General features: G+C 35.3%; 4 protein-coding genes across 7 annotated transcripts; 2 read left to right on the top strand and 2 right to left on the bottom strand.

Moving 5' to 3' along the window:
* The first annotated feature begins 792 nt into the window (after positions 1-792).
* On the top strand, positions 793-3,265 carry LOC149386999 (F-box/RNI-like superfamily protein). Its single transcript, XM_089621711.1, has 4 exons — positions 793-981; positions 1,459-2,201; positions 2,507-2,787; positions 2,877-3,265. The coding sequence occupies exons 1-4, from the start codon at positions 911-913 to the stop codon at positions 3,111-3,113; spliced, it is 1,332 nt and encodes a 443-aa protein (XP_089477837.1). The 5' UTR covers positions 793-910; the 3' UTR covers positions 3,114-3,265.
* A 1,350-nt stretch (positions 3,266-4,615) lies between these two features.
* On the bottom strand, positions 4,616-6,782 carry LOC149386998 (transmembrane emp24 domain-containing protein p24delta3-like). Its single transcript, XM_089623575.1, has 4 exons — positions 6,414-6,782; positions 5,494-5,706; positions 5,035-5,111; positions 4,616-4,940 (listed from the first exon to the last, which is right to left on the bottom strand). The coding sequence occupies exons 1-4, from the start codon at positions 6,615-6,617 to the stop codon at positions 4,796-4,798; spliced, it is 639 nt and encodes a 212-aa protein (XP_089479701.1). The 5' UTR covers positions 6,618-6,782; the 3' UTR covers positions 4,616-4,795.
* A 1,351-nt stretch (positions 6,783-8,133) lies between these two features.
* Positions 8,134-12,518, top strand: LOC149386997 (arginine/glutamate-rich 1 protein). 3 transcript variants are annotated; one of them, XM_089622944.1, is made up of 5 exons: positions 8,134-8,321; positions 8,702-8,902; positions 9,733-9,954; positions 11,243-11,462; positions 12,049-12,518. In XM_089622944.1, exons 2-5 carry the CDS (start codon positions 8,766-8,768, stop codon positions 12,313-12,315), a joined length of 846 nt encoding a protein of 281 aa, XP_089479070.1. In that variant the 5' UTR covers positions 8,134-8,321; positions 8,702-8,765; the 3' UTR covers positions 12,316-12,518. The 3 variants fall into 3 exon arrangements, with proteins under 3 accessions (XP_089479070.1, XP_089479072.1, XP_089479071.1); XM_089622946.1 differs by lacking the exons at positions 8,134-8,321; positions 8,702-8,902 and adding exons at positions 8,908-9,207; positions 9,279-9,607; XM_089622945.1 differs by lacking the exons at positions 8,134-8,321; positions 8,702-8,902 and adding an exon at positions 8,908-9,607.
* Positions 12,519-13,181: 663 nt separating this feature from the next.
* On the bottom strand, positions 13,182-18,774 carry LOC149386996 (phosphatidylinositol 4-phosphate 5-kinase 8-like). Of its 2 annotated transcripts, XM_089623307.1 has the most exons (12): positions 18,508-18,774; positions 18,238-18,272; positions 17,792-17,891; positions 16,704-17,667; positions 16,153-16,241; positions 15,890-16,057; positions 15,199-15,364; positions 14,978-15,088; positions 14,694-14,881; positions 14,417-14,571; positions 14,166-14,337; positions 13,182-13,697 (listed from the first exon to the last, which is right to left on the bottom strand). In XM_089623307.1, the coding sequence occupies exons 3-12, from the start codon at positions 17,806-17,808 to the stop codon at positions 13,418-13,420; spliced, it is 2,310 nt and encodes a 769-aa protein (XP_089479433.1). In that variant the 5' UTR covers positions 17,809-17,891; positions 18,238-18,272; positions 18,508-18,774; the 3' UTR covers positions 13,182-13,417. The 2 variants fall into 2 exon arrangements, with proteins under 2 accessions (XP_089479433.1, XP_089479432.1); XM_089623306.1 differs by lacking the exon at positions 18,238-18,272.
* Positions 18,775-22,151: the final 3,377 nt, after the last annotated feature.

The following is a 22,151-nucleotide window of genomic DNA, read 5'->3' as shown; positions in this document are numbered from 1 at the left end:
CGTCGTAAATGAGATTTGGGAGAGCATGAGAGAAAGTGAGAGAGTGAGAGTGTGAATATTTGAATTGAGGGTATTTTCGTTCAAAATTGGTACAAAAGTCCAATTTTTGATATTTTTAAATAGTGAGTCTAATTGAGATATTTTAATTACTTTTAGGTCTAAAAAATGAAATTTCTCTTTTTTTACCAGCGTACATTTAAAATCTTAAGCTATTTATTTATGACAATTTATTAATTTTTCTTTAGCTACATCATCTACAAAATCTATTGTTTATCATATTTTATGTAATAAATTATAATATATTTTTATTTACTAAGAAAATAATATATAAATATAAACCGCAACAACGTGCGGGATTTATATCTCGTTATTCAACTAAAAAAAAAAAGAGCGGATTAAAATTTCAGTTTGGAGCGTGTGAATCAGTAATTTTACCGGGCTCTACAATTATATATAGAACTTTGAGGGAACTTTTGCTTTTAAAAAACAGGATTTCGAGGGAACTTGCTATTCCAAATTCAACCAATCACACGCTCTAACTAAGCGCCTAAACCCAAGTAAAACGATAATAAATTGCCACGTGTCAAGTTCATCTAGGCCTTGGTACACAGAAGCACACCACCGCGTATCAAACCCTGAAAATTTGCATGTAAGAACGGTCGAAATTTCAAAATTTTCGAAACCTAGCGGGTCTCTCTCTCTCTCTCTCTCTGCATATTCTTAAAAAATAATAATATAAATAAAAATAAAAAGTGGGTTATTTTTGAATTTTGAAATCTACCCACCAAACAATTCCCAAAGCCACACAGACAAACAAAAGGCTAATTTTTTTTTTTTTTCTTTCTCACTTCCAAAGTCTGTAGATTTATGATTTGTCTATCTACTTATCTGTCTACATATATAACTGAGGATGGCTTTCGGTGATTTTGACGAATCTAGAAACTCTCTCTCCCACTCTCAGCTTCATTCAAATTCTCAGCTGTAAGATCTCTCTCTCTCTCTCTCACTCAGTCTGGGAGTTCTATTACTTTTCGGTAGTTTCATTTGCCTATCTCTGTGTGTTTACATGGAGATATCTTGTTGATTCTATCTGTGTTCTGTTTTTAAGCTTCGAATCCGACGTAAACGATACTTGATGCGAACCAGTTTGTGCATTTGAGCTGATTTTACTTCGATTTTATGCTGGATAATGCTCTTAATTATTTGGGTAACTTGATTTCGCTATGAATTTTAAACAATTTGAGCTAGGATTCACAAATGGCAAATCTTACGACCCAAAAAACATGTCTATGATTCATCGTGGACCACCTGTTTGATAATTGTCCCCACAGAACTGTAGACTTATCCACAGCCCATTTCAATGCCCACCACATGTTCGATAATATTCCTCTTATTGAATCAAAGCTACGAGCTTGAGTCCTGAGTCTGACCAGTTTCGATTGAATGTTGTCAAAACAGAATGGAATCGCTCCCCGATGCGATCGTGCAATACATACTCTCGCACATGAACAACGCCCGCGACGTGGCGGTCTGCAACTGCGTGTCGAAGCGGTGGAAGGACTCGGTGCCTTGCATCAGAAGCCTCTATTTCCCGCGGAACTCGTTCGACAACCACACGGGGAGAGAGAGCTCCGACGAGGTCGTTCGGAGGATGGTCTCGTCGACGGAGAGGCTCGAGCAGCTCGTGGTGTACAGCCCGTTCTCCGGCGCCGGACTCGCCTCGTGGCTCTCGAACATAGGCCCGTCCCTGAAGCACCTCGAGCTCCGAATGGACAACCTCACCGAGCACCGCGGCTGCGCCGAGAGCCCCTCGAAGCTCGACTGCATAGGCTCCGCCGCGAACCTCGAGTCCCTCAAGCTCTGGGGCGTCTTGGTCAACGATTCCCCGAAATGGGGCGTCTTCGAGAAGCTCGAGAATCTCGAGATCGTCGGCGCGAGATTGGAGGACCCGGCTCTCTCGGCGCTCCTACGCTCGTGCCCTAATTTGACCAACTTGCTTCTCCTCGGCTGCGAAGGGCTGAGATCGATCTCAATTGATCTCCCGCTTCTCGAGCAGTGTAAGCTTGATTTCTACGGCCTTGGGAACTGCTCATTCTCGATGAACTGTCCGAAGATCGAAGTCCTCGAGGTTCAAGGGTGTAGCTGGATCCGGGTCCGTGAGCCTAAGCTTCTGAGAAGCCTTTCCATCGCTAACAATGCAGGTAAAAATGAATACAAGTTTTACAAATTTTCAGTAGTATTGTTAGAAATCGTAAAACGAAAATCAAACGAAGCATAAATGAATTGGAATCAAACCATTTTTTTTTTCTTTTCATATGATTCGGTTAGAAACTATCACTTTAAGCAGTGTATTTACTTAGGAAAGAATAGAAAGTCTATTGAATTGGTTAGTTTGTATAGAACTTGATTACATGAAACTAAAAACGAACCATTCAAATCTGACGTCTAAAGTTTCAAACTAACTAGTAAATATCTCATTTGGTTTGATTTTTTCGGTGTTTCTCAGGGAGAGTCTACATGGTTGACTTTGGAAAACTGCCGGTTCTCGAGTTCTTGTCAATTCGCGGAGTCCAATGGTGTTGGGACGCGATTTGCAACATGCTTCAATGGGCGAGCGAAGTGAAACACCTCTACATGAAAGTTGAGTTCACCGGAGATTTCGAGGCTCTTCAACCGTTCCCGGAGGTCGATTTGGTCGAGTTCTTCAACAACCATCCAAAGCTTCGAAGATTCGATATCCATGGAGCCATGTTTGCGGCCCTATGCCAAAAGAACAGCCTGAAAAACGTGCGTAAATTAAAAAATGAAAAAATAAAAAAAAAACTTTATATAGATTCCTTTTTTGGTGCTTAGTTTGTTTCATGTCCGATTTTCAGGTCGACGGTGGATTTGTTATCCCATGTTTGGAAGAGGTCGTTGTCACAGTTCGATCGCCTTTGAATGCCGAGCAGAAAATGAGCACGTTGGAATCTCTGCTCAAGTACGGAAAGAATCTTAAGACATTGGCGATAAAGATTCTTCAGATGAAGAGTAGTCACAGCAGCGCCGATGATTTCTTCGACGAAGTTTGCAGGTTCACGTACATGAACCGCAAGACTGTACGGATTGAATAACAAGGGCGTAAGAAATATAATTCAGGCCCTCCTTTTCAATTTTTATTTTTCTCTATTTTTTTTTCTTTCTTCTTCGGCTTAAACTCTGCTAATTCATTGAGATTTTTAATTTTGAGTTTAATTTTTTGTTGGTTCGATTCCACCATGTAAAACGCTTTTTGTTGACATTTGAATTTAATTCAATGTCTTTCAAATTGAAATAAAAAAGATATGGACGTGCTATGTGCTTCCATGCTCAAACATTCATTTTAATAATTTATGAAATCTAAATCTCATTAAGGATTGAAACTATCATCATGTCTCTGACTAGTAATTAAATAATTTTAAATGTTGTTATTATCATGTCTCTGACTGGAATAAACGGCATTTTTCTACAGAAACGACAAATAAAAGCTAAATGAATTAACATATTTATGAACGAAACGACAAGAACAATAAATGACATATTAATTAAAGAAACGACAAGAACAAATGCAAAACGACATATTTATAACAGAAACGACATATAAAAACTTATGAATGAATAAACGACATATTATAAAAGAAACGACAGAAGAAAAACAAATAAACGACAAGAAAAATAAATGAAGAAATAAACGACATATTTACAATAGAAACGACAAGTAAAAACTAATGAATAAATAAACGACATATTATAAACGAAACGACAAGAAAAAACAAATGAATAAATAAACGACATATTTATTCCAGAAACGACAAATAAAAACAATGAATTAACATATTTATAAAAAGAAACGACAAGAACAACAAACGACATATTTATTAAAGAAACAACAAGAACAAATGTAAAACAACATATTTATAACAGAAACGACAAGTAAAAACTAATGAATGAATAAACGACATATTATAAAAGAAACGACAGAATAAAAACATAGAAACGACAAGTAAAAACTAATTAATAAATAAACGACATATTAGAAACGAAACGACAAGAAAAAACAAATGAATATATAAACGACATATTTATTACAGAAACGACAAATAAAAGCTAAATGAATTACATATTTATAAAAGAAACGACAAGAACAACAAACGACATATTTATTAAAGATACGACAAGAACAAATGCAAAACGACATATTGATAACAAAAACGACAAGTAAAGACTAATGAAGGAATAAACGACATATGATAAAAGAAACGACAGAACAAAAGCAAAGAAGCGACAAGAAAAACAAATGAACAAATAAATGACATATTTATAACAGAAACGACAATTGAAAACTAATGAATAAATAAACGACATATTACAAATAAAACGACAAGAAAAAACAAATGAATAAATAAACGACATATTTATAAAATAAACGACAAGTAAAAACTAATGAATAAATAAACGACATATTATAAAAGAAACGACAAGAAAAATTAATGAATAAATAAACGAAATATTATAGAAGATACGACAAGAAGAACAAATAAACAAATAAACGTCATGCTTATAAATTAACTTGTTCAGAAGCGTTCTTTAATCAGAATTCTCAGAATGCAAGTTTTTATTTTGACGTATTTAAGTATTACATTATTTAGCAGTGAAAACTGTAATTCGTCCATTCTGTTTGTAAGTGGCATTTAAAAAAAAAAAAAAAAACTCTACAACCAAACAAACACGGAAAAAGAAAAACCAAAATATTCGGAGAAGTAGGTTATGTAATAATCTAGATGAGCTTCTTTTTTTGGAAGAAGCGCTTCAAGTGCCAAATCTGCAGCGACGAAGCGGAAATGCAAACAGCAACGGAGATCAAACTAAGCCACGCGACTCTCGCGTTCGTTTTTTCGCTGACGTTCCTCAGCTCCGATTCCCTGTTGAGACAAACAAAGCAAAAGGTGTTGAGAGAAGATGATGAAAAATGAAAAGTAAGTGTGGTCTTGTTGAGAGATATGAAACATGATTTACTTGCTCTTGAGGTAAAGGAGATTCTCATGGATGGACTCAACAGCTCCTTCGAGTTTCTTTAGCTCCAATTCCACGCCCTAATGTTGCAAAAGAAACTTACTTTTTGGAAACTCAACGAGCACAATTCTTGAAACATAAACTCGGAAAAGTTACCAATAAAAAAGTTTGTAATATCAAGTGAAGCTAAAGTTTAAAAAAGCCCAAAAATTTCCATTTCTTGACGAAAACCTCTGAAATTCACGCGAGGATTCCCATGAAATTTTATAAAACAATACTTTTTCACCCCTAATGTATACCATCTTTTACATTTTTAGCGTATAATTATATGATTTTTTCATGTATGCCCCCCTGAATATATATTTTTTCTTACGCATCCCCTAAAACTTTTTTTTGTTCCCAAACAAGAGTCAAAAGAGCATAATGGCGTGTTGATTGAAGTTTTCAACTTTACGAGCTCACCTCAATCTTCTCTTTTCTTGCGACGGAGTCCCAATCTTTAGCGGCGATCCCGGTTTTCCAGTCAATGTTGACGCTCACTTCGGCGCTGCCGTGATTGGAACCGTCGAGCCAAAAGCAAGCCAAATAGTTTCCAGCTTCGTGAGTCGTGAAAGCAAACTGACCGTGAGTCGTGTTACCCACTTCGTGAAGATTGTTCCCATACGGAGAAGTCACCTGATATAAATAAATGTAAATATAAATAAATAAATAAATAAAAATCAGTCTTTCTTTACTGCAAAACTTCAAGGTTTGCATTCTATTTTTCTTTCTACTTATATGCACTGGATGCAGAAATTGAGTGCACTCGGATTCATGAATAGCTTTTATTTATTGACTATTAAATTTAAGTATAAGTTAATACAACTGACAGGAACAAATAATCACATTTTTTTTCCTATTCAAAATTCAATCCAACAATCACATTCTTTTCAGCATATGCTTATCGATTTCAAACATTTTAGAATTGATTCCTTGATCGTCAACCATTAGTTCCTTAATAGTTATTAATGAATATAACTACTGATAGTGATAACTTAAAATTAATTGTTTCCCAATAGAAAACATGTTAAAGGCAAGAAACTAATATTGGATTTGGAGTTGGGACCAACATCTGAAAAGATACAAACTTTCCAAATTCGGAATTTTCTTTGTTTTAAATGAATCGGAGATATTCACGGAACGAAGTGCAAGTCTTGAGCAATTGCTAACCAATTCAATAACTTTCTAAATAAGGAATCGAATTTTTTCCTGAACCAAAATCCTTCATTTCATTTTTTTTTTTTTTTTTTCTCTCTAATTTAATACGATACAAAATTCAAACGAAAAATTCAAAGTAATCTAGAAAGATATAGAGAAAAAGAAGGAGAGAAAAAAAATAAAACCTTGACGGAGATGGTTGGGCTTCGAGTGTGATCGTCCGAAACGACGACGTAATCGCCCAAAACGACGACGTTGTTCTGAATTTCCTCTGAAACGCACTTTGTCCCCGAAGGTGGTAGGGTTAGCCAAATGCCTTCGATCTCTCCAACCATGCCAATAAGTATCGCCATTGCTATCATCGCCGAGCTCTTCATAATCTTCTTCATCGTTCTCTCTCACTCTGTATGTATATATATGTGTGTGTGTATATATGTATATGCAACGTAACGCGAAGAATTTACACAGAGACTGAGTATAACCTTGCCACTCACAGATCTCTTTCGCTCTCTTTATCGCTCTGAATTTCGTCTATTTGTTTTTATTTAAGGTTGTTCTGTATTTAGAATATATGTTTGTGATAATTTGAAAGTAGACCTTATATTTTTACTTAGTTAAAGTTATCCCCTTTTTTTAGTCTAAATTATAATCTCACCTCGTTTATAATAAAAACACTCTCTTAACCCCTCAGAGCATGTAATCGAAAGGGATGAGCTAAACTTTGCTTCTACTATTTTGTAGGGGTCAATAATGTTAAGTAGAGATGTCATACGTATTGTGCATTGTCACCTAAAATATAAGTAAAATAAACTCAAAACACTAATTAAGGATGAAAAACACACACACACACACACACACACACACACATATATATATATAAATATACATGTCATAATAAAATCAGGTAAAATATTAATGAAATGGACTATATTGATGTCATTTTTTTTTTACAAACATTCAAATGTAGACTTGCCAAAAATAGGCGAATAGCCGTGTATACATATTAGAGGTTGACTTTTGTTCCCTTCGTTTTCATCTTGTGAAAATAGTCTCTATTAGATATGCCTCGAGTTTTTATAAAAAAAAGGGTCTCTTAACTCCCTTATTTGAGAAATCAAGGAAGATGAACTCTCAACGCTACAATGTCTCTTACTATTTTTTTTTTTTTTTCATCTAAGAAACACTAAGCTCACAAACTAAAAAGTAGTGTTTACCATATCATAGCATAGTTTATAAATCTTTGCCTTTGGCTTTGAGTAGTGCTCATACTCATTTACGAGAAATTAGCTAGATTTATTTTTTAACCTACAACAAATTACAAACAACAATTTTTTTTTTTTTTTTGTGCAACTATAACATATTAGTATTATAACAATTGTAAAGAAAAAAGTTGTTTAGAGAAATATAAGCATTATTTATAGGAAAAGTTATCAAATTAATTTTATACTTAACATCGTTTTTACCTTTTAGATTTTGACTATGTTTGACGTAGTTTTACTTTTAAGAAAATGCTTTTAGATCTGTTGTACGAAAAAACTGCTGTTTAAAAAAAAAATAGATAGATGTTTAGTAAACTATTATAAAATAGCCGTAACTGTTAGCAAAAGCTGATTTAGTGTTTTTTAAAATATATATTAATACTTGTAACCAATAATTATTTATTAATATAAAATATAACTAATAATGATAATAAGATATTTTTTATATATAAAAAAATATATTAAAGTGCGAATTTATAGATTGTAAAAAATCATTATAAATTTTGGTGATCTCAACAAAATTATTTGATAAAAATATATAAAAATAATTAGAATTAAATTAGTGTAAAAGAAAAAAAAATAGGAATAATAAAATTAATAAGCTAAGCCACAAACCCCTTTGCATTTCAATGTTGAATAATTCCAACAAAAGTAATAATAAAATTAAAATCATCATTCTCTGTCTCTCTCTAGGGTTTGGTTTAGGCGTTTTCCGTGTTATCTAGGGCTAACGTTCGACATATCCGAGAACTCCGGCCGTTGAACTCTTTGATCTAGGGTTTCTGTTTATCGTCCCGATAGAAACCCGAAAGGTTGAAGAAGATATCAGTTCAGGTAGATGTTGATATGCTTTCATGTGAAATTCATGACTGAATTGCTCAAACTCAGTTTGGCAGCTTTATCGAGCGTGCTTTTACTTTCGTTTATCGAGGCGTATTCACTAATTGACATGATCACCGTCTTTTTTTTTTTTTTCTCGCTTCTCTGCTTACGTAAATACTGAGCCTTTTGGATTTGCAATATACCGTAATTTTGGGGGTTTTTGTTGTTGTTGTTGTTCGAAGCTGAGAATTGTGTTTTGAGTTACACACTCTGCGTTTTAGTGAGTGATTGATCAAGATCGGGACTGGTTTGATTCTATATTGCAGCTCAGCAAAGTGTATGATGGTTATACTTTTGTTTAAAAAATGTTAATTTCATCTTCGGTTTCTCAGGCAAATAAAAGGAAACTCAGTTGATGTTAATTTCGACTTAGAAAGTGAGAGGAAGTTGAAGAAGATGCCTAGAGATCTGTCTAGGTCGCGATCGCCGGTGTACCGGCGAAGACGTTCACCGTCTCCGACCGGAAACAGAATAAGCCGGAGAAGCAGAAGGGATCGGAGCCGGTCTCCATATTCGTCCTATTCGCATAGCAGGTGATCCTGTTTATTTTTCGCTGTTACTTGTTGTACTCGATTGATTGAACCAAGTCTCAAAATTACTTGTACAAACGATGAAGGTTCGTATTTGTTGAAGAGTCTGCGTATTCTAATTTGTTAATCATTCTAAGTTTATAGCACAAAGTAATAGTTATTGATGATCTGGGCTTATTATTATTATATGCATCTTTTCAGTTCAAACTGTTACTGTAAATATATAGCATTACTTTGTGCTTGAATGCTTATTGGAAATATATTCGCAACTTTGTTTCTGCACTTCATGGCTTGGATTGAGTATTTTAGTTTGTGCCTTTTATTTTCTCATGCTTCTGAAGATGGTTTTTAGGGCGTCGTGTAGTTGTCTTTGTTGAAGGTTTGTTTCGGAATGATCTGATTGCTCTTCGACCTCAATTTGGGAACGTAGATTGTCGTAACGTGAGATTTGAATGCCAAATACTAGTAGATGGAATTAAATGATAATAACTATAATATTAAGTACAGTTATAAGCCAAGGTAGAAATATATCATGCCCTATCCCAAGAAGAAAAGAAAAGAAACGAAAAAGAAAAAAAAAAAAAAAAAACCAGTTTCTTCCCACATTATGGGAAGCGAGCAGGTGATGCGCTGTTTCTTCGATTGTGACATTTGCTTCTTCATGTGATAAAAGACGGAGCACAGAGGTTATTCTTTACAGTGTATGAGGTAACTGTAAGCTTTTTGGTTTCTCTGCTGATGTAAAGAGGTGGTTAACTTATATTGTTTGTATCGGTTGACATATTGCCTCTAGTACGTCCGTGGTTTTCTCAAACTTTGACATTACTTCACAGAAGGAAAAGCCGATCTGTTTCACCCAGACGCCGCAAGAGCCGGTCCCCAACACCGAGACGTCGCCGGAGTCATTCTCGAACTCCGAGACATCACAAACGGCAGAGGAGTCGGAGTTTGTCTCCGTCACCGGTTCGTAAATCTTCCAGCCCAAGCCTTGGGTCAGTTGAGCGCAAAAATGCTATTGAAAAATTGAGAAAAGAGGAAGAAGATGAGAAGAAAAGGTATACCAGCTCACTTCTGTTTTCTTACATATGTTATAGTTTCTATGACCATTTTATTTTATGTTTGGGGTATTATTTTTTTATTTATTTCAGATATGGGCTTGAACTTTACCTATCTGCTAGCTATTATATTTCTCTCTTGGGTTATATTGGGTCGGTGAATAATTATTCTTTCATTGGTACCTTTTTAAAAAATAGAAAAAAAGCCCGGCATGGTATTGGAGCGTTTCCTAGTTATGGCAACAAACTAGAGGTGGCCTTTTGTGACTGTGCCCACAAAAGATTTATTTATTTTAGTCACTAACAATATGCAAGCTTGACTATGCGAGGACAAAAAATTGCCATTTGCGTATCTCTTGGTCCTGTTTTTTGACGCAAGCGCAAGTCTTAGGACTGTAGAACTTTCCTCATGGAAACTAACTATAGATGTCCTTTTGTATCTGTGCCCACAAAGTAAAGACGGCCTTTTGTATCTGTGCCCACAAAGTAAAGACGGCCTTTTGTATCTGTGCCCACAAAGTAAAGACGGCCTTTTGTGACCGTGCCCCGCAAAATAAAACGGTTTGATATGTATAGTTAATTACGTTTTGAAGCCTAAAGTTTACCCATTTGCTTATAACTTGTTCCTGATTTTTTCAGCAAGTGAAAGTATTGTGGAACTTTCTTGGCATTGTCACGGCTTTGTGTCCAGATATTGAAATACTGTCTGGTTAAATGCATGTGCTACATCTTTTGTATGAGCCTTGGTTTCATTTCAAGCACATTGGCTAGTCAATAAATTCGGTCATTAGAGAGCACATGTTTGGTGGTTATGGTAGTGTAAAATTGACCACAGAGAGCACTCTGAAGTCAGTCCGAAGCACTTAACTTTGATCACTCATTAAGCTATAGTTCTTATATGGCAAAGATGGTTAGTTTTAAAACTGCAACAGGTTATTACTTTGACAATTTCTTCCGCAGGCTTTTCTCGAGGAAGATACTAATTATAAATGATGATCAATATCGTCCCTCGTTTATCTACTGTTCACCAGTTTTATTACTCATTTGTTTGGATCAGATTCAATTAGAGGTATGCCTTAAAAGCGAAACACATATATATCTATCTAGTACCTTTGCACTCCCAAAGGTCAGTTGGTGTTTGTTAGTTTGAAAAAAACAATAGAAGGAAGGAAAGAAAGAAAGGGAGAACAAAAGATCAGATGTTGATTCAGAATTGGCTTTAGCCGGAGTTATTACGAGAGGTCACTTTCTAGCTTAACTTTTTTTTTCCCCTCTCCTTCACTCTCAGGCGACAGCAAGAAGCAGAGCTAAAACTGCTCGAAGAAGAGACGGCAAAGCGAGTAGAAGAAGCGATTCGTAAAAAGGTCGAGGAGAGATTGAATTCTGAGGAAATTAGAGTCGAAATAGAAAAGCGTTTTGAGGAGGGACGGAAAAGACTCTTTGACGAAGTTGCCATTGAACTTGAGAAGGAAAAGCAAGCCGCCATTGTTGAGGCTAGAGAAAAGGAGGTAAATTTTTCAAAACTCTCATTTGGACTCCACAATTATATTTTTTTTTCCATCTAAATTAAAACATTCAATTATGCAATCTTTGGAAGTAATTTTACAGGGTACTTATTAAAAATTAGAGTAAGAAGGAAACAATGTAAAAGACTTTTCTTTTCTTTTCTCTTTCCAATCTTTTATTATTATCTGTCTTAGCATAGCTAGAGAGAAAAACTAAAGTTAAAAATATCAGTTATTAACAAGATTTTTGTTCATTGTAAGAATGCGAACCTGTAATCAAACATTCACTACACACACCGCCAATGAACTATACTCGGGATCTCTTTTGATTTGCTCTTGCGGGATCTCGGGGTTTAATTGAGAGGTTTAAGAAACAAAATACGGTATCTGGGTTGGGTTCATATACACGATTCTTGGGACCTTGTCAGTCCCCGGTTCGATTCTCTGTGGACGCCACAATTGGGGTCACTGAGGTAGTCTCGCGGTCGATAATGTCAAGGCCTCGTGGAATATATAACCAGAACACCACGGTTATAAAATAAAAATAACAATCTAGAGGTTCCAACATTTTCAATTTGGCCGGTCACAGGAACAAGCTCGGAGAGAGAAAGAAGAGCTCGAGAAAATGCTTGAAGAGAATCGGAGACGGGTCGAAGAGTCTCAGAGGAAAGAGGCTTTGGAGCAGCAGAGGAGAGAGGAAGAGCGGTACCGCGAGCTCGAGGAGTTGCAGAGACAGAAAGAGGAGGCGATGCGGAGGAAGAAGCAAGAGGAAGAGCAAGAGCGCCTGAACCAGATCAAGCTGCTCGGTAAGAACAAGTCCAGACCCAAATTGTCTTTCGGGTTCGGATCCAAGTGATGAGACGATCTCTGCTGCTTTTTTAATTCGAGGACTGAATTCAAGAAAGAGAAGAGAAGGAGAGAGGAAAAAAAAAGGTTAATTTTTTTCTGGCATTTCTTCTGGTGTGCCAGGACTATATTTGATGCTTGTATTCTATCTTGGAATTATATGGTCGAAAACAACTAAATTTATCATATTGGAAGCAAAAAAAAAAAAAAAAAAAATATGTTTTGTCTTCTTCTCTTTCTCTTGGTCTCATATAACCATCTGAAACTAATAAATAGTAAGCCACTGTTTATATGATCTAGTTCATTGACGTGTCGGTATTTAATTTGTCAAAAATGGTCTAAATAATCAGTTTTAATTCATTTTTTTTACTAAGTGATACAAGAAAAAGAGAAGTAAAATGAGAGTATTGTCATTGAATTCTGTAAAACGATTAATTCGAAATTTTTGATTTCTTACGATATCTCTTTTTTTTTTACTATACCAGCACCTCAAAGAAATTCCATTGAAATAGTCTCAAACTAGCAAAATCATTCAATTAATTTTGTATACCCACCAGCTTATTGAAATAGTCTCAAACTAGCCAAGTTATGCCATCAATTTTGTTAAATTCGAACGACATGTCACACATATAGTATCTGTATAATTAATTATGTTGAACATTTACGCACAAAAAAAAAAAAAAAAAAAAAAAAACTTTAAACTTGAGTAACGAAGAGACTTCGTTATTTGGAAGATCGAGCCTGTGAAAGAGGAGACCTCGCATGTCAGTATTTAAAGAATGGGCAATTCGGTAATTCCTCCAAATTTATGTCAGTGTTTTCATCTTTTTAAAATAGTTGACTGTGTCTATAGTAAACTTTTTTATGCTGGGTAAGAAAAAAACCATGAACATGCACAACATGTAGCTTCCCAAGAAATAATTACTACATGGTTATACATCTATACAACAATTTTTTACAAGAATAATGAAAGAATTGATTTATTTTAACCATGCCAAGACAGAAAAAAAAAAACCTTCTTTTTTAAGGATCTCTCTCTCTTCTTTTTTTTTAAATATATATATAACTCGAAAGCAAGGGAGAAATGAAACCCGGGATCATCGTTCGTTTGATCACGAGTGATTGGGAAAAATTTTCTCCAAGAATTTGGTGAAACGGCGGGCGTACAATCCCGGCTCGGCAACGGAGATAGATTCGGGGTCGAACTTCATGGACTTGCAGGCGCGTTCGAGTCTCTTCCTCAAGTCGTATTCTTGCAAAATGTCGATTATGCCCATGTAAACGATGACGTCGTACACCTCGAAGAGCTCGACGTCTTTCGAGTCCGCTTCGTCGTGGGGAAGCTTGTGCCGTGCTTGGGCCGGCATGTTCACTCCCAATTGCACTCGCAACCTAACTCGACACAAATAATAATTATAAAAAGCAAAAGACAATTATTCAAAGTAACTCTCGAACGGGATGAGTTATTTTAGTCAAATAAACAAAGCCGGGAAAGTCATTTTCTTGTCTCTCCATTTCAATTATTACATTTTTTTAACATAAAGAAATTACAAGAAAAAAAGTGATGGTACATGTCATAAAAGAAAACATAACAAGAGGACAGATTGGCAGATGATCCGGCTTTTTTTTTTTTTTTTCTTTTTTTAAATGACTTTTTATTGGAGAAATTAAATTCTAAACTGATTTTTTTTTTCAATAAACTTTTTGAAGACTTAAAAGGAAGAGTGGTCTAAATTTAGACACTCAGCACTGCTTAAAAAAGCTAACTTTACTCCCAAACATTTTTAATGGATATGAGAAATGAGTTTCACTGAAAATGCCTATAATTGTGGACTGTTCAAAATTATAGAAAAAGCTTACCTAGCGGTACCGGGAAGCAAAACATCGACTTCTCTGTCCCCTAAAGAATATGCTTTCAGTGTTTTCCCTCTTATGTGGGGCCCGGGGACGGAGCTGACAGACCCGGGCTCGTGGGTCACTAGTATCAACGCATTCGGGGGAATCTGGTCCCGCATTGAATTTGAATTTTCACCTACTCACAATCAGAATCAGTAAGATCGCCTATATTGAAGATCCACGATAAGAAAGTGAAAGAGTAAAAAAAAAAAAACCTTTTTCCGACGGAAAAAAACTATCGAGATTCTGCATTGCATCGGGGGGTTTGAGGCTTCTGAGCTGTTCGGGAGCTCTAAAATGTAAACCCACCAAGAGGCTATAATCGATTATGCACTGAGACTCCAAGAACTTGCAGTCCAATGATATTTGTCTGCCAACATTGACAGGAAAATAAAAGGTCAACTTTTTGTTCTTTATCTTCGCGCCCAAGAAAGAAGAGAACCAAAAGAAAAAAAAAATACAAAATTTGTGGTATTTTCATACGGAACTTACTTAAACAAGGAGCTTCGCAACAATTTGTCCATGTGAAACTCGTATTGTAGATCGCAATCTTTCATCGTGGTATTTTGGTCGATTTTATCAGGGTCCGTGAATCTCCCATGAGTTGACCCTTTTAAATCATAGCGTCGATGAATCTGTAGTTCGGTGTAAAACATATTTCCCATGACCACGAAACGCACCTAGACAAGCCCAACCAAAAAAAAAAAGGGTCAACTAAAAAGAATGTTACATAACATGCCTTGTCAAGAAATGAAAAAATCCTATAAAGTAGATACCTTTCTTCCGCCTTTTAGCTTTATGTGATGAAGCCCGAAGAATTTCGTGATGAGAGTGTTTTCGTGTTCTCCGACATGACTGTAATAGTTGGGCAACATCGTTAGCAAAACCTACACACAAAGAAGGCGATTCGATTGATTGATTCGAACGACACTAGTGGCAATGGAATCATTGTTTTATAAGGGTGTGAATACGATGTTTGTACGAGTTTTTTCGGTACCTTGAGCTCGGATCTATTCAGTGTCTTGATAACAAATCGATCGTCGTGAGAGAGATAGAAAATGCTGCCACTTTTTCCCGGAGAAGAAAGCTCTCTGAGACCATCGTCGCCACAAATGGACATCATGTAGTCTGCCGCGTCTAACTTGAACATCTCTCTCAAATTTCTGATTATAACAAAATAAACGCCAAACATAAACCAATCAACCTTTACCATTCAAAGGAAATTCTATTCATGTTTAATCCCAAGGGATAATGTTTTTTTTTGGAAACCGTTAATCAAGAATGAGCAAATATCCTTCTCTCGCAAGAAGGCACTGGTTTTAGTTATTTTTATTTTGTGTTCTGTTTTAGAGAGCCAATCAAGGTTTAAGATGATTGTGAATCTTAGATTAATATTTTCGCTTTTTTTATGTAGAGCCAAAGATTAATCCTAAGAGTTGCCTAGAAGATTTTCTTTCCCCTTAAAAATTTCATCATACTAAACTATTCCAACGGTCACTACTCCTTTAAAGACCTTTACGTCACAAAGAGAAAATGAATATCGATTGAATTCTAAACACAAGGAAGGAATTCTGATTCTGGGTCACAAGTTTTGGTTTATGTGATGTTCTAAACCGTTCCATGTTTTGATTGTTCTATCTACACTATTGTTTTATTTTCTTGATTAAAAATCGGAAATAAAAGAATACCTGAAGACCATTGGGCAATAGTCTTTCCAATAGAAATCAATCGAATCGTGCGGGGGCGTGAATTGTGAACCTCTTCTCGGAAAATACATTTTTATCCTCGCTCGGTCTCCGAAATCAGACGACCGAACTTCACGCACCGGAACCGGGGTTATTTTCCCGACGGTGTACCTATCAGCGTAAATAAACAAATAAAATAAAACAACCCGGTTTTATTAATTGACCAAACCGAGCCGAACGGAACTCGATCATAAAAAAGTATTAACCTGATTCCGAGTTGCAAGCTGAGACTCAGATAATGGCTCCACCGTCCCTCGATCACGTCTATACACGAAGACGAAGCCTTCTTACTCACCTATTAGACCCGGAAGTGTAAATCAGTAAAACTAATCTACTAAATTTCGGTTTCTTGTATCTATAAGTCCGTCCTTAGGGTGGCTAACAAGTCTGTGTTCTCTCTAAGGAATCTTTTCTTCCAACTAATATCTCTTCTATAGGCTAACTTGCTTTCTAAGTATTCTATATAACCCCATACTTATTTACTTACTAGTATCATTACAATACTCATAAAATTACCAAAAAATTAGATAAATAGCCAACTAATACGTTTGGAATTGCTATATACCCAACGTTTCGTAAATCTTAGGTAAATAGCCATAGATATGACGTGGCCTAATAAATGAAAGAGGCTATTTACCTAAGATTTATGTAGATATATGAAAGTTGTTATTTACCTCAGATTACGAAACGTTGGCTTATTTAGCAATGTCAAACTGCTGTAAATGTGGCTATTTACCTAATGGACCCTAAAAATTACCTTGTCCGAGTGAAACTTGTTCCGCGCTTTGCACTTCTTGGAGACCTCCGAAAAGTGCCGGGCCTTTTCGTTGATAAGAACCCCTTGAACGTATTCCCTCTCGTACACCACGCCCTCGGCCTCGACGGCCGGCTGTTCCACCGCCACCGCCACCGCCGCCGCCGCCGCGCTCGAGCTCACTCTCTCTTTCTCTCTCCGGCTCGAAATCCGGCTCGAGCTTCTCGTGAAACCCCCGCCGGAAAACCTCTCCGAGGCGCTCCGCCTCACCCCAGGCGTCTGTGCCGACGACAAAGACGAAGAAGGCTTCATCGACCTCTGAGACTGACTCCCCTCGGAATCCAACGACGAGCACGGAAGCAAGATCTTCTTCCCGTGGCTCTCCGCGGGGTAGAAAATCCCGTTCCCGTCCTTCAACCCGCGGCTCCACGTCCCGAAGTAGTACCCGCCGCCGTCGCAAAAACGGTAAATCCCGTTCCCGTGCCTGAGCCCGTTGGCCCAAACCCCGTCGAAGAGGTCTCCGTTGGGCCATTTCATGACTCCGCGGCCGTTCATCTTCCCGGATTTCCAGCTCCCGATGTAGGTCCCGCCGTTCCCGTGGGCCCACGAGTACTTCCCGCTCCCCTCGTGGAGCCCTTCCTTCCACGTGCCCTCGTAGCAGTCGCCGGAGCCGCCGTATCGCTTCTCTCCGACGCCGTGGATCACGTTCATCCGCCACGACCCGCGGTACTCCGACCCGTCTTTCCCGTCCACGAACACGCCGAACCCGTGGAGATACCCGCCCGAGAACTCGCCCTCGTAGGTCCCGCCGGAGCGCCACGTCATCTTGCCTTTCCCCGTCATCTTGCCTTCTTCCCAGTCGCCCTCGTACGCCGTCCCGTCGCGCCACCTGTACTTTCCCTTCCCGTGCGGCAATGCCCCCGAGAAATCTCCCTCGTACACGTCCCCGTTCGGAAACCGCTTCTCGCTGCACCTCGGCAAATTTTTATTTTTATTTATTTATTTATGATCTTCTATTCCACATTGTGAATTATTACTAAATAAATAGAAAAAAAAAAAAAAAAAAAAAAAAGCTTGCTTGCTTTGCTTACCCATCTTTATCCTCCATGGCCAGCTTTTAGGAGTGTTTTGATTTTTTTTTTTAGCTGCTTTTAGGTGACTCTTCCGAATCAAGATTATCCATTTCTTTCACTGCAATTTTGTACAAGGAATAAATTAATGTTTTTATTTTCTTTACTGCCAGTGCCAGCTAAAAATAGGAACTGAATTCAAACGAAGTAAGAAGCAGAAAGTTCATAGAAAGAAAGAAAGAAAAAAAAAACGCCATTATTGGATGTTTTCAAAGCTTTTGAGCTTATTATATGATTCGGAAATTCAAAGAAGTTAAAGGAAATACTCAATTATTCCTCTTTTGAACCTGACTTACATTAATGGAAGAGGATTAAACTCGCAGAGTAAATCAATACCCAATCAATAAACTAATAATTTATATCCGAATTCAATCTAGTAACAGTGAAAATGAATGAACAGTCCTTACCCAAAACCAGAGAGAGATTCCAGAAGAATCCGTATCTGCTCACGAGGTTTCAATTGAATGAACAAAGAAGAAGAAGAAGAAGAAGAAGAAGAAGAGGAGAAAAGTTTTGTTTTTTGGTTTCCTCTATTATAATTTATAATCTCATCAGGGAACTTTAAAAAGCTTGCATTTTTAGTATTACTATTACCACACCAGCCACAAAAATAAAGAATAAAATAATATATAATTTAAATTATAAACCAGCTGTTCCAAAATCCAATTCGTTCATACCAAGATATCGAAGCCCCTTCAGAGTTCAGATCCTCTTCTTAAAACGACACTTCAACTCTCTCTCTCTCTCTCTCTCTCTCTCTCTCTCTTCTGAGCTTCAAGTGAAAGACAAAAGAGAAAAGTTGAAGAGAGAAGAAGATGTTAAGAGCAACATGGTCATCTGACCAACATGACAACATGCATGGACAAGCTTTTGTCTCTTAAGTCTTATTTATATATGCTCTCTCTTCACCTGAACTTTTTTATTATACAATCTCCTTTCTTCTTCTACAAAATTTATCATTGCAATGCAGTATAGCCTTTTTTTTTAATCTACACTTTTTATTTACTGTATGTTTTACTGAGTAGTTTATAAGCACAACTTACAAAGAAATTATTTAGACCTCGATAATGAAGATATTTATATCAGGAAATTGATTAATTAGAGAATTAATTTCAAGATCTTTATGTTTTAGTATCTTAAAAAAAATCATCTGATATATAAAGTTTGAATAAGTTAGTATACTATGTAATTAGTATCTAATTTTACGTGATAATTTGTGTGATATGGTGTAATTTATTTATTTTATATATAAAAAGAAGAAGAAAAAAGAATAACATTTCAATATAAGAATATTATACATATTTATGACATCACTATATATACATTTAATATCTTCAAAACCTTGGATTTTTTTTACTTTTTAATGTTTCTTCCAAGTGGAGCTGACTTACGTGTAAATATTTGAAGTCTTACGTCAATTAAATAGTCATAAAATAAATACATGCATATTTACAGATAGAATTAACAAAAAAAAAGTTAAATCTTGAAGTGATATCAAGTAAGTGGTTTTTCTGTAATCACTTCGATATTCTTCTTACTGAAAGTCTGAAACGAGGTAAAAACACATATTTCTATTTTTGTGCCATTTTTTTTTTTATTATTAAGTTTCTTTTTTGATGAATGAATGTACCATAAATACATTAAAATCTAGACCATCGTAAAGGACATGAAATTTATTTGGGTGAACGTAAGGCGTACGCTTGAGATGTTTTTCGTATTCAGACACGTGTCGCGCGAATAGTGGATCTGGGTGAAGGACAACGTGGGTCCATATGGGAAAAGAGCGCGCGGTGATTGGATGATGTGGTGGACCCGATCGTAGTCCTGTCTTTATTTGATTCTATGGCATTTTCTTCTGTGATTTTTGAATCCCACGAAAAGCACAAACAAAGCCTGTGTTGGGCTACGATCCTCTGCATTTGGGTCCACATTCTTCGTAATCACGTACTATTACTAGACTATAGGCTATAAGAGACACGATACGATTGTTTATTTGGTATTTTATGCTTTTTTATTCTTGAGTGTCAACGGGTAATTTGAAGAGAAATTCTATAATGTTAAATTCCCCATCATTAAATAGTGTGTAATTAACTTTCATAAAAAAAAAAATAGTGTGTAATTAACTAATGATGCACGCTTTATCTTGTCCTAAATCAATTAACAAAAGATAAATAATCATGTTTCTGTTCTATGGGTTGTAAAAAAGAAAAGAAAAGAAACCAATCAAGTAAAAGCACCGAGGGGAATAAAATAAAAAAAATTTGAGTTTTTGATTTGTAGCGTCTCTGCTTTTTATTTATTACGTTGAACAAACGGCTCTCGACTTGAGAAATATATATCACATAAAAGAACAAAAATAAGAAGGAGAAAAAAAATATATTCGGATAGATTCGAAAATTTGTTATAATTTTTTTAAAAATATTAGAATAACTAAAATTAAAATAAAATAATTACTCGAAAGTTGTACAAACCTAGACACGTAGATATATTGTCCTTTGATTTTTTTTTTTTTTGCTCGGAATATATTGTCCTTTGATAGCCGATAGATATATCACGCGCATATAATTTAAATAAAGTGGTCTTTGGAATGGGAAAAATAAGTTATTAAATATTCGGAATGATAAGAAATAGTGATGACTCGTAAAAATGAAACAGTATACGTACGTACAGTTGGATTTGTATAATTAATCAAGAATAAGTGGGACTAAGCGTCATTTTGAGGAGAGGCGAAAAGTATTGGTTGTCACGTTAATGGAATGATTATAACTTATATATGTATGTAATGAAACCTTAATTATTATTATTTTTGTTAATTAGGATCAATTGGTTGTCATGTTTCTAGTGATTGCCGATTTGGCAAATATTCTGTAATCTGTTTGCATCATAATTTAAATTTGGGCAAATCGTGATATAGATTTCATGAAATCGTGTATATATAGGAAAAAAAAAAAAAAAAAAAATCCTATACCGTAAACAAAATTCAATTTGTTAATGATGAATGCATGAGAGACCATTAATTTGGAATACAGATAATAAAAGTGAATCTCATCATATACGTAGTTGAACTTCCATTCACCAAGTCGATAATTTATTCTAAAAAATATATATTATTAGTACGTGTGTGAAAATATTGACATGCCAAAATATGATGTCTGAACGCAATAATACTTTATTTCTCTATTCATTTATTTTTTGTAAGAAATTAATGGTCATTTTTGGCTTTTGCTAATAATTTTGTAGGGGAAAAGTTTTGACAAAAGTGTAAATAAAATATTTGCGGTATCTACTCGTTACAAAAATTAAATTTAACAATAATCAGTATCTACCTAATATTTTTTAATATTTGAATATGCCTAATTTTGTGTATGACTCTTGCATTGAATAGTTTATCTCGTTAGTAGTCGTTTGTTATTAATTGGTAGAGTTAATAACAAAAAAATTACTTAATAATTTCCAAAAATCATACATATATACATACTTTTTTTTTAACGGCAAAAATACTTAACGGCTTATATACTTATGGTGGAACTAAAACATAACATGATGTATTTTTGCCGCAAAAAAAATTAAGTATATAAATATGATTTTTGAAAAACATTATATATTTTTATCGATATTAACTCTTAATTGTTATTTTGTATTAGCTGATTTTGCTAACGTCCTAAATTAGAATCATATGTATGTCAAAAAAAAGTTATACAAAACAAACAACAAGGCCTTTATCTGTATAATTGTTATTTAAGTGTTATTTTCGTTATATTTTTTGTAGTAACATTTCTATTGGTATCTCCGTTTATTTCTGATCTATAATGGTATTTTAAATCATTATATATATATATATATATATATATATATATATATATAACTTAGCTAATTTTATTAGTATTTGGTATTTTTTTTTTAAAACGATTAGTATTTGGTATATACATTGATAGTTTATCCTACAGAAAATTAAGAAAATAGTCAATTTAAACGTTTGACATTGCTAAATAACCAACGTTTGGTAAATCTTAGATAAATAATCGTAAATAATGACGTGATCTAATATATATAAGTGATTATTTATCTAAGATTTACGTCTGTAAATACATAAAAATAGTTATTTACCTAAGATTAATCAAATATTGGTTATTTAGCAATATCAAACATTTTAATGGACTATTTTCCTAATGAATCCTTATCATATCCGTATTTTTATCTTTTATTTTGATGCAGTAAATAATACACAGCTATATTATTGACACGGAATGCATCTAGAAATGAAATTGAGTGTCAAGGAAAAATAATGATACGCCGGTTTTCTCATTTCATCACATGCATG

This window comes from Urtica dioica, chromosome 8, assembly GCF_054948205.1.
Source record: "Urtica dioica subsp. dioica isolate 48M chromosome 8, U.dioica_male_clone48M_v1_H2, whole genome shotgun sequence".
NCBI classification, from domain to species: domain Eukaryota; kingdom Viridiplantae; phylum Streptophyta; class Magnoliopsida; order Rosales; family Urticaceae; genus Urtica; species Urtica dioica.
This window is presented reverse-complemented; position numbering and strand designations above follow the sequence as displayed.